This window comes from Dipodomys spectabilis, unplaced genomic scaffold (assembly GCF_019054845.1).
Source record: "Dipodomys spectabilis isolate Male_0828 unplaced genomic scaffold, ASM1905484v1 ptg000228l, whole genome shotgun sequence".
NCBI lineage: Eukaryota > Metazoa > Chordata > Mammalia > Rodentia > Heteromyidae > Dipodomys > Dipodomys spectabilis.
The window spans coordinates 11,345,463-11,357,952 of NW_024870905.1; the positions used below are offsets into that span (position 1 = coordinate 11,345,463).

Sequence of the window (12,490 nt, forward strand, 5' to 3'; positions counted from 1 at the left end):
GCCACGCTGGAGGGCATGGCTCACATGGTAGAATGTCAGCCTAGCAGCAAAACCCTGAATTCAAAACATCTAGAAATGCTGAAAACAATTTTTTAAGTTATATTCGACATTAAAATACTTCTGAACGGGGCTGGGAAGGTGGCTCAGTGGCAGAGCGCTTGCCTTGCATGCCTGAGGCCCTGGGTTCGATTCCCCAGCACCACATAAGCAAAAAGAAAAAAGCCGGAAGTGGCGCTGTGGCTCAAGTGGTAGAGTGCTAGCCTTGAGCTGAAGAGCTGAGGGACAGCGCCCAGGCCCAGAGTTCAGGCCCCACGACTGGACCCAAAAAAATAAATAAATAAAATAAAATAAAATACTTCTGAACAAAGAAGTATTGTTTTTTTAATTTTTTCCTTTCAATGATGATCCTTGGTGCCAAATCACTGGTAATAAAAGTCTTACACAATCAGGAAAAGGACAAATTAAAAACCTGACTTAGCTTCCTTCTCTCAATTCAACTGGTCTAATTCAATTCATTCAACTTTAAACCACGAACATTAGGGCACAGATAGACTTAATTTGGAATAATTTATTTTAGAAATTTTCAACTGATTTCCCTTCTTGCTTTAAAGAAAAAACAAAACAAAACAAAACTCCTCTTCGGAGTCTCTAAGCAGCTATGCTTCTGATACTAATTGGCACAGAGAAAGTACATTGGGTGGTTTGAACAGCCTATTTCAAGGAATGTTTATGATCAGCGCAGTAGCAGGCAGCTGTAATCTGAGCCGTGTTTGAGGAACAGGGGAATACAAACAAGACAAGCAGCTGGGGGAACCCGGCAGTCACTGATGCAAATCTTTCTTCTAAAGCGAGGAAGGCCATTTTGTCAAGCAGGATGGAACAGAACAAAAGTGCCTCTGAAAGGAATGGTACAGGCATTCAGATAACTACATATAGATGTACAGCTACAATTACCAATTCGTTTACCAATTGGCTGCAACGGATTCGATTAGTTTGTAATTAATTCTAGTTACTGGCACAGAGAGCAGGATGCTTGGCGCCATCCCTTTGTCCCGCCGATACCCAATACGAGTGCACGGACCCTAGGGCCCAACACGTCAATACGGCCCTGCCATTCAGCTCAGCACAGGGCACAGCACTGTGCCCTGTGCTGATGGAGGGGTGGAGATGTGCACCCTGTGATAAGTCAAAGACAAAGGGGAAATTCATGCAAAAAGAAAAAGAAAATTGTACAAATTACTACTGTGTGCATGCGTGTGCCACTACTTGAACTCTGGGCCTGGGCACTGTCCCTTGGCTGTTTCACTCAAGGCTTTCACTCTACCACTTAAGTCATAGCTCCACTTTCAATTTTTTGGTGGTTAATTGCAGCTAAAGAGTCTCATGGACTTTCCTGCCTAAACTGGCTTGGAACTTGGAGCCTCGGATCTCATCCCCCTGAACAGCTGGGATTAGAGGCATGAGCCACCTACTCCCAGCTCAAAACAACTTTCTACCAAAGCTTTCACAAAACAGGGAAGGACATAATTAAATGAGAGCAAAGAAAAAAAGCAGTCTTCAAATCCAAAAAAAGGCGTGTCAATTTTAGTGTAAGGATCGAAGAAGCAGGGTGCCAGTGGCTTACAACTATAATTCTATCTACTTAGGAGGCTGAGAGCTGAGGATCAGAGTTCAAAGCTAGCCCAAGCAGGAAAGTCCCCATGAGAATCATATCTCCAATTAACCACTAAAAAAACAGAAGTGGCATTGTGGCTCAAAGTGATAGAGCTCTAGCCTTAAGTTCAAGAGATCAGGGACAACAGCCAGGGCCTGAGTTTAAGCCCCATGACCCACAAAAAAAAAAAAGGGGACCAAAGGAATCATTTTATATTAACAGTGATAAAATAAAAAGCATATAGGAGGGGCTGGGAAGGTGGCTCAGTGGTAGAGCGCTTGCCTTGCATGCCTGAGGCCCTGGGTTCGATTCCTCAGCACCACATAAGCAAAAATTAAAAAAGCCAGAAGTGGCGCTGCGGCTCAAGTGGTAGAGCGCTAGCCTTGAGCTGAAGAGCTGAGGGACAGCGCCCAGGCCCAGAGTTCAGACCCCACGACTGGACCCCCCCCCAAAAAAAAAAAAAAAAAAGAAAAGAAAAAGCATATAGGAGCTGGGCACTGGTGGCTCACAGCTGTAAATCCTAGCTAGTAAGGAGGCTGAGATCTGAGGATCGTGGTTCAAAGCTAGTCTGGGCAGAAAAGTTCCCATGAAACTCTTATCTCCAATTAACCACTCAAAAACTGCAAGTGGCGGGTTGGGAAAGTGGCTCAGTGGTAGAGCGCTTGCCTTGCATACATGAGGCCCTGAGTTCAATTCCTCAGCACCACATAAGAAAAAAGAAAAAAGCCGGAAGCGGCACTGTGGCTCAAGTGGTAGAGCGCTAGCCTTGAGCTGAAGAGCTGAGGGACAGCGCCCAGGCTCAGAGTTCAGACCCCACGACCAGATCCAAAAAAAAACAAAAAAACTGCAAGTGGCATTATGGCTCAAGTAGTAGAGAGCTAGTCTTGAGCACAATGAGACTCAAGATAGTGCATAGGCCCTGAGTTCAAGCCCCACAACCGAAAAAGTAAAACAAGTGAGAGAAATGATCAAGTCAAACACAGCAAAACCCATGCACCTAACTTGACGTGGATTACAGGTCCAGAGCAGCCCTTACCTTGCATTCTACCACACTCTGATCTGATTCACAAGTCACATAGATTTCATCTACAGCCCGCCGAAGATTGTCAAAAAGGAATGCCCAGTAGCGAGCTCGCAGATCAATTTTCCGAGGATGCCTGGCCTTGGTAGGACTTTTGTCAAAGTGTTTATCTCCAGTTGTGGATGTTATTTTACAGTCTCCTGCAGTATTCTGGTGAGATAAAACATGGAAGAAGAAGAAGAAAAAAACAGATCAAATGATGAAAGGGGTAACATTGATCAAGATTCTTTGTATTCATATTCTACTTCACTGAATGGCAACTCCTTTGTACAATTACTTAAAAAATAAAAATTAAAAATTAATTTTTAAAAAGTTTAAAAGATTTAAAGAAGCCAGTACCAGTGAGTCACATCTGTAATTCTAGCTACTCAGGAAGCTAAGATCTGAGAATTGTGGTTCAAAGCCAGCCTGGGCAGGAAACTGAGTGAGACTCTTATCTCTAATAAACTACTCAGAAGTAAGAGGTATGGCTCAAGTGGTACAGCACTACTAGCCTTGAGTCAAAAAAACTCAGAGACAGCACGCAGGCCAATTTCTTTTTTTTTTTTGGTCTGGTAGTGGGGCCTGAACTCTGGGTCTGGGCGCTGTCCCTCAGCTCTTCAGCTCAAGGCTAGCGCTCTGTCACTTGAGCCACAGCGCCACTTCCGGCTTTTTTCTTTTTGCTTATGTGGTGCTGAGGAATTGAACCCAGGGCCTCATGCATGCAAGGCAAGTGCTCTACCACTGAGCCACTTTCCCAGCCCCATGCAGGCCAATTTCAAGCCCCAGGACTAGGGGGAAAAAAAAAAGATCAAAAGAAAGACTTCCACAGATTAGATTTTTTTTGTACCAATCACATTTTTCAACATAAATACTTAAAAGATTTTTTTTCAGCTTACATCTTTATCAAAACAAATTCTTGCCTTAAACCCCAATGTAAAGGCATCATTAAAAAAAAAAATATATATATATATATATATGTATCACAAAGGAGAGAATATCACAAAAGGACTCAAAAATACAAAATGTATAGCAGAAGGGGCTAAAGTATACACTCTAAGATAAACTGACAGCGACAGCCTGGCTCACTGATGAACATGCTACAACACCGTTTGTTTCTTTTGTGTATGCTGGTGCTGGAACTTGATCTCAGAGTCTGGGCAATGGCCCTGAGCTTTTTTGCTCAAGGCTGGTGCTCTACCACTTCAGCCACAACTCTACTTGGGGCTTTTTGGTGGTTAATTGAAAATAAAAGAGCCTCATTGACTTGCCTGCCCGGACTAGCTTCAAACCACAATCCTCAGATCAGGGCCTGGGCACTATCCCTGAGCTTCTTTTGCTCAAGGCTAGCACTCTACCACTTGAGCCACAGCCCCACTTCCAGCCTTTACTGTTTATGTAGTACTGAGGGATTGAACCCAGGGCTTCATGCATGTTAGGCAAGCACTCTAACACTAAACCACATTCCTGGTCTATAACTTTGCTCTTAAAAGAGGACAGTAATATGTCTACACAAAAGGTAATTAGAAAAATTAAAATATTTATCAAATATATAAACCTAGGCAGTGATTACAACATACAAATTTGTTAAATTTAAAAACTATGCATTGTCATGTTACAATGGCCCACACCTGTAATCCTAGCTACTCAGGAGGCTGAGATCTGAGGATCACAGTTCAAAGCCAGCCCAGCCAGGAAAGGCCATGAGACTCATCTCCAATTAATCACCAAAAGTCACAAGTGAAGCTGTGGCTCAAAGCGCTAAAACACTAGTCTTGAGCAGTAAAACTCAGGAGCAGTGGCAAGCCCTGGGATCAAGTCCCAGGACCAGCACCAAATAAATAAATATAAAAAACCCATATATTATGTATTTACATAGATAAAGATACACAATTCCCAAATCATGAAATATGTGTGCTTTTTGTTGTTGTTGTTGGTATTGGGGCTTGAACTCAAGGTCTTACGCTTGATAAGCAAGTTCTCTACCACTTAAGCCACACCCCCAGCCCATTTTCTTACATTGGTTACTTTCAAGATAGGGTCTCAATTTATGCTGAGTGACTGAGAGACTTTATTCACAGGCTGGCCTTGAGCCATAATCCTACCACCTCCGCCTCCCAAATAACTGGGATTATAGGTTTTAGCCACCATGCCTGAGTCTAAAATAGCATTTTTATCATTTATAATAAACTCAGGAGTTAAAATTAAGAACAAGTGAAAAGGACTGGGAAGATGGCTCAGTGGTAGAGGGCTTGCCTTGCATGCGTGAGGCCGTGGGTTCAATTCCTCAACACCACATAAGCAAAAAAAAGCTGGAAGTGGTGCCATGGCTCCAGTGATAGAATGCTAGCCTTGAGCTGAAGAGCTGAGGGACAGTGTCCAGGCCCAAAGTTCAGGCCCACAACCGACAAAAACAAAACAAACAAACAAAAACAAGAACAAGTGAAAAGCAGTATAAGCTGTACCTGTTTAGTAGTTTTATGAGCACCTTGAATGGTCCGCTTAGATTTTGCGCCTGTTTGACATTTAGGTTTTCCTTTGAGGCAAAAGGAAAAAATAGAATATAGAAAATTAAGCTTTAGTACTTAGATGATATAATTCCAAATTATACAAATCATTAGACATCCTAGCATGGAATTTTCAGCCATCTGGAAATCCAGAACAATAAAATATATAATCTAGTTATGGTCATGTGAACTATTGATAAAGGAAAAAAGGGGGCTAGGAATCTGGCTTGCCTAGCATTCATGAATCCCTAGGTTCAATACCACATAAACAATACCACATAAACAAAAAAAAAGCTGGAAGTGGCACTGTAGCTCAAGTGGTAAAGTGCTAGACTGGCCAAAAAAATAAGTAAATAAATAACTTCCCACATCTCCAGAGACTGCTTCTACTGAATGGCTTAGAACAAGAATGGGTCAATTTACCAAATAGGCCAGATTAAAAACATAGTCAAGTCGATTACTTCTCAATTTACAAAAAGGTCTGGAAAATACTTGCTGAAATTTTGAATTTTATTTCAGCAATAAAATTAAGACTGCAATTTTTTTTTTTTTTTTTTTTTGCCAATGCTGGGGCTTGAATTTAGGGCCTGGGGACTATCCCTGAGCTGCTTTTGTTCAAGGCTAGCAATCTACCGCTTGAACTTCAGCACTATTTCTGGCTTTTTTTTGGGGGGGTCCAGTCGTGGGGCCTGAACTCTGGGCCTGAGCGCTGTCCCTCAGCTCTTCAGCTCAAGGCTAGTGCTCTACCACTTGAGCCACAGCGCCACTTCCGGCTTTTTTCTTTTTGTTTATGTGGTGCTGAGGAATCGAACCCAGGGCCTCAGGCATGCAAGGCAAGCACTCTACCACTGAGCCAACTTCCCAGCCCTATTTCTGGCTTTTTCTGTGTATGTGGTTATGAAGAATCGAACCCAGGGCTTCACGTATGCTAGGCAAGCACACTACCAACCAGTCAGCCATATTCCCAGCCCCTTCAGACTGTATCTTAAAACCCAATATTTAAACCACTCTTAACATTATTTCTTTTTGAACCAATGAAAGAATAGTTAAGTGCTGTCTATTCTCAAACATTTACCTGTATGCTTATTAAAAATACTTTCACTTGTAAAAAAAAAAACAAACAACTAAACCAATATTTAAGCCATGTGTCAATGGTTCATGTCTGTAATCTTAGCTACTCAGAACAGGAGGATAGTGGCTCAAGGTATCCAAGCAGAAAGTTCTCAAGACACCTTCTTAACTCATGGCAGGGAGAGGAGGTGCAGTGCTGTGTACCCGACATTCTACTCTAAGTGGGAGGCTGAGATATGGAGGATCACGGTTCCAGGCCAGCCCCAGCTGAAAAGTCCGTGAGACTCCATCTCAACAGAGGAAAGCTGCAACCATGGTACAGGCTTGTCATGCCAGCAACAGAAGAAGCCTAAAATAGGTGGATCACAATACAAGTACACACCTGGGCAGGTACCAAAACCTATCTTAATTATAACCAGTAAAAACCAAGGCTAAAGGTATGGCTCAGCAGTACCAAATGTGCGACCCTGTGTTCAAATCCTACTACCATATACACACAAATTTAATTTAGGCTAGTGGCTCTGATTTAGTTTCTTTTGGACATGGAAGGTCTTGGCCAGGCACTTGATGGCTCACACCTGTAATCCTAGCTACTCAGAGACTGAAATCTGAGGATCACAGTCCCAAGAGTTCAAACCCAAGGAGTGGGGAGAAAAAAATATGAGACAGATGTCGCTGGAAAAAAAAATTCAAACCTTCCTTCACCCTGCCCCCCTCCTCTGTACTGGTTCTAGGGTTTGAACTCAGGGCCTGGGCACTGTCCCTAACTTTTGTGCTCAAGGCTGGTACTCTACCACTTCGAGCCACAGCACCACTTCCAGTTTTCTGGTGACCAATTGGAGATAAGTCTCATGGACTTTCCTGCTCAGGCTTGACTTTGAACCACAATCCTCCGATCTCAGCCTCTTGAATAGCTAGGATGATAGGCGTGAGCCACCGGTGCCCGGCTCTTTCTCTCATTTTTTACACAAAAGACACTACTGTTTTGTAATGACTCTAGCCTTGACCTCAATTCAAGACAGGAATGAAATTCTATAATGTGTAACAGAGTAACTGTGGAAAGCAATCTGGGAGCCAGGTCCTGGAAGCTATATGGAAAATGAATAATAACACACAGGTCGTACTTACTAACAACCTACCCAACACAGGTGGGGCTCCCTTGCTATTCTGCCAGGAATGGAGAGAAATCTACCCTACACAGCCCTCTGCTGGTTATCAAGTTCAACCACCCTCTAGCTCAACCAATAAACATCTACACATGGTGGCCCTTACCTGTCCAGCTACATAGGAAGCATAAACAGGAGGACCCCAGCCCAGGCTGGACTTGGCAGAAGTAAGACTCGATTTGAAAACAACAAAATCCAAAAGGGATGATGATACAGGTTAAGTGGTAGAGCATCTACCTGCCTAGCAAGCACAGGGCCCTGAGTTCAAATTCCCTCCAGTACAAACAAAAACAGTAAATTTTTGTGGCAATGCTGAAGACTCAACTCTAGGTTTCTACCACCTCCCCATCCCAAGCAAACTGTCACTGAACCCAAACCTTCTTATGTGAGGAAGTGCTCCAAGAATGAGATGAGGAAGTGTTCAAAGAATATGATAAAAGTGTCAAAAGGAAATAGACGCTCACAGAGTCTCCCATCAGGCAGCTCTAGAACAATCTGAACACCAAAATAAGTAAACTAGTGGATTCTTAACTACTGAGTACAACATGAAGTCATGTGCATGCAAATTTAAATTCATCAATACATATAGATAGAAAAGGGGCAGGCAGAGCTCTTCCTTACATTCGAAGGCTAGCTTATAAAAAGCAATGGATGAAGCTAGTCAATCACTAGTTCCCAATCAACAAAGTACTAACTACCTAGTAAGCACCAAAAGGAGCAAGAAGTACTGAGCTGAAGAGAAACAAGGTATTTATACTCTCAAGCTGTGTGTGTATGTGCGTGTGTGCCTATACTGAGGGTTGAACTCAGAACCAAGGCACTGATCTCTCAGCTTCTTCTATCAAGGATACTGCCAGCCTCTCATGATGGACTGAGGGAGACTTTGTCTTTCTGTCATGAAACTCTACTTATAAAAGGACCAGACAGAGGCTGCTGTGGGAGAGACAATACAGTTACAGTCATCCCTTCAGTCCTCTAAGCAGTCCTCATGGCATCTCAAAACCAGGTCTCCCTTGGCATTCCAACCTCCACTCCCAGAAAGAGCAGTCTGACCCCACCTCGAACTGCTAAAGGAGAAGAATAAAGGATGTTATTCCTAGTTCGCAGAACAATGAGAACTAGCAAGGCTCTGATGGTTCACACCTGTAATTAGCTACTCAAGAGGCTGAGATCTGAGGATCCCAGCTCGAAGCCAGTCAGGAAAGTCCATGAGACTCTTACCTCCAATAACCACCAAAAGGCTGGAAGTGAAACTATGGTAAAGTGCTAGCCTTGAACAAAAAAGCTCAAGGATATACCTAAGGCTCTGAGTTCAAGCCCCAGGACTGGCACTGAGAGGAGAGGGGGAAGGGAGAGAGAGGGAAGGGAGAGGGAGAAAAGGAGAGAGGAAAAAGGAGAGAGAAGACAGAGGGAAAGAGGGGGAAAGTGGGAGAGAGAGGGGGAGAGAAGGAAGAGAACTAAAGAAATCTCTTGTTTTGCCAATCATTACGTTGTACCAAATCATGATAATTTTAGTATATATGTTTAAAACCCCATATTTATTTTAACTGGTACATAGCGATTGTACATATGGATGGAATACAGTGTAATCATTTGTATACATGTATACAAGTGTACATACAATGTGTAATGATCAAATCAGAGTGATGAACATTACCATTGCCTTACACTTTTATTTATCATCCTAATATTATTTAGGTTAGGAACCTTCAAACTTCTCTCTTCCAGCTTTTCGGTAGATTTTTTTTCCCTATTTTGAGAATCAAACCTGAACTTCACACTTGGCTAGGCAAACACTCTACCAATAAGCTATATCCTCTCGTTTATAAAGCATGAAAAATTAATATAAATTATGTAAGAATTATAATTTTTAAAATTTTAGTGTCTCATAACTTACATAGGCTGCCAGCCAAAATAACAAACCCAATTTCATTCTTACATCAAACAGCAAAGTAACAATAACACATTTTAAACCATTTGTGTATAAAGTCAGTAAAAATTTTGGGGGGAATTTTTTTGGCCAGTGGTTGGGCTTGACCTCAGGGCCTGGGTGCTATCCCTGAACTCTTCTGCTCAAGGCTTGCATTCTACCACTTTGAGCTACAACACCACGTTCAGTTTTTGAGTGGTTAACTGAAAGTAAGAGTTTCACAGGGACTTTCTCACCAGGCTGGCTTTGAACTGCGATCCTCAGATCTCAGCCTCCTGAGTAGCTAGGATTACAGGCATGAGCCACTGGCTCCTGGCTCATATACAAAATTTTATCCTTTACATAGTTGCCAAAGAATTCTAATTTTGAGTGCTCAGTTTGCTATTTACTCATTAAAACTAAGTGTATCCTTCTAATTCTTTTCTTTTGTTAAGCTAGGCCTTACATTGTTACCCAGGCTAGCCTTGAATTTCTAGCAATGCACCTGCCCACCCTCCCAAGTAGCTGGGACTACAGGAATGTGCCATCATGCTTGGCTATGGTTCTAATTTGCAAGAAGATGGGACTAAACTTAATACGTACCATCATCATCTTTGCTTTCTAGGGGAACGCTCCAGGCTATTAGGTTTCTTGCTGTACGACCCTCCTCTGCAACTATTCTTCTTACTTTATCATGACTATTGGAGCGCTGGAACGAAGCCTAGTATACAAAAGAGAATAGTTATTATTAGGCATTAGTCAACATACAGAATATATTTGACAAATTTGTAATTTCCCACATTTACTCAGAGAGCAAACACTTAAATGTAGTTTGGGCTTCAAAAAATGGTTAAACCACAAAAACAACTAGGCCACAAGCCTTAGGAATACAAAGACTAACTTTACGACACTTAGACATAATGCAAAGTTTAAAAGGTGTCCAAAGAGGCAGAGCCCGCCATCAGCACAGTGTGAGCCACCAGCTCCTGGCTCTAATCACTTCTAAGATATCAATTCCTAGAAAAGGCTAGTGATAACTTCAACATGATAGTTTTTTTTTAACATTTTAATCTAAGTATCAGGGTTTGAAATGAGACTATATTGCTATTGTTTCTATCCAAAGTCAGAGTGCGCCATCTAGTGTTCCAGGGAAGGTTTACATAGACATGTAAATACTACACCCTTCCATTAAGCAATAAGCAGCCATCCTGGGGAAGGTGTCCAGGTTCAAACCTGCAGTAAACACTCAAAGAAAGCAAGTAATCAAGACTCACTTTTCTGTCTTTTTTTTTCTTTTTTTTTTCGTCCATCGTGGGGCTTGAAATCTGGGCCTGGGCCCTGTCCCTTGGCTCTTGAGCTCAAGGTAGCACTCTACCACGTGAGCCATAGCGCCACTTCCGGTTTTCTAGTGGTTTATTGGAGATAAAGAGTCTCATGGACTTTCCTGCCTGGGCTAGCTTTGAACCATGATCTTCAGATCTCAGCCTCCTGAGTAGCTAGGATTACAAGTATGAGCCACCAGGGCCTGGAGAACTTTTCTGTCTTTTTTTTTTCCTCCTTGCAAGCCTGACTTTTATTTTTTTTATTTTATTTTATTTTATTTGTGAACATACCGTACAGAGGGGTTACAATTACATGGGCAGGATAATGCATACATTTCTTACCAAGCATTGCAGCCTCCTCCTTTGTAACTTTTCTGTCTTAAAGGAAAAAAAAAACCTAAATAATTTTTATCCTAATCACTTTTCTTATTATCTTGATCTGGCGGCAAGCACTTTTGACTACATTTTTGTTTGTGTCGCCTCAAAACTTTCTACTTCATGTAGGGTGCTGGTAGCTCACACCTGTAATTCTAGCTACTCAGGAGGCTAAGATTTGAGGATTGTAGTTCAAAGCCAGCCTGGAGAAGATAAATCCAAGTGACTCTTTATGTCCAATTTAACACCAAAAAGCCAGAAATAGAGGCATGGCTCAAGTGGGAGAGAGCCATCCTTAAGTGAAAGAATCTGAAGGACAGCACCCAAGCCAAGTTCAAGCTCCAATACAGATACAAAAACAAACTACCACACATTCTAGGCACAAAGAAACAAGACTGTGGCCCAAGAGGCTATGCAGCCTGCGGGAAGGAAATGGGATCACTTCAAGGCCTTACATAAAAATTTTTAAAAAATTACTAGTCATACTAGAAAATTAGTGAAATGACTGAAAACCAGGAAAAATTAAAGAAACTTTTAGAACTATACCCAGAAATTATTGAAAAATGGAGTTATCAAAGATTTTAAATTGTAATTAAAATGACCTAAAAGATAAAAAGGCTGAAATATTCCACAGAGGACTAAAATCCTAAAAGAAATCAAATAGAAGTTGTAAATGGAGCAAGGCGCTGGTGGCTCACGCCTGCAATCCTAGCTACTCGTGAGACTGAGATCTGAGGATCAAAGTTCAAAGCCTACCCAGGCAGTGATAGTGAGATTCTTATCTCCAATGAACCACCAGAAAACTGGAAGTGGCACCCTGGCTCAAAGTGGTAGAGTGCTAGCCTTCAGTAGAAAAGCTCAGGGATAATGCCCAGGCTCTAAGTTCAAGCCCCACAACCAACAAACCAACAGAAAAAAAAAAAGTTATGAAAGTAGCCAGGCTTATGCCTGTAATCCTAGCTACTCAAGAGGCCGAAATCTAAGGATCTCAATATAAAGCCAGTCTGGGAAGACAAATCTGTGAGACTGTTTTTGTTTTGGTTGGTCGTGGGGCTTGAATTCTGGGCTTGGGCGCTGTCCCTGAGCTCTTTAGCTGAAGGCAAGTGCTCTACTGCTTGAGCCACAGCACCACTTCTGGTTTTCTAGTGGTTAATTGGAGATAAGAGTCTCACGGACTTTTCTGCCCTGGCTGTCTTTGAACCGTGATCCTCAGATCTCAGCCTCCTCGGTAGCTAGGATTATAGGCGTGAGCCACGGGTGCCAGACCGTGAGACTCTTACTTCAATTAACCAGCCAGAAGTGGAGGTGTGGCTCAAGTAGTAGAACCAGAGCCATCAGCAATAAAGTCAAGTGCTAGGCCCTGAGTTCAAGCCCCAGAACTGGTACATAATAGTATTTATGAACATTAGATTTCCAGATTTTCATA

The 12,490-nt window shown here is 42.3% G+C and overlaps 1 protein-coding gene across 2 annotated transcripts in view; it reads right to left on the reverse strand.

Moving 5' to 3' along the window:
- Scaper (S-phase cyclin A associated protein in the ER) overlaps positions 1–12,490 on the reverse strand; it is a 214,986-nt gene that overhangs the window by 193,645 nt on the left and 8,851 nt on the right. For both annotated transcript variants that reach the window (XM_042697751.1, XM_042697750.1), the window contains exons 3-5: positions 9,971–10,088; positions 5,180–5,250; positions 2,691–2,885 (exon numbers count right to left, since the gene is read on the reverse strand). In XM_042697751.1, coding sequence (XP_042553685.1) covers positions 2,691–2,885; positions 5,180–5,250; positions 9,971–10,088 — 384 coding nt within the window. The remainder of the gene's footprint in view (positions 1–2,690; positions 2,886–5,179; positions 5,251–9,970; positions 10,089–12,490) is intronic.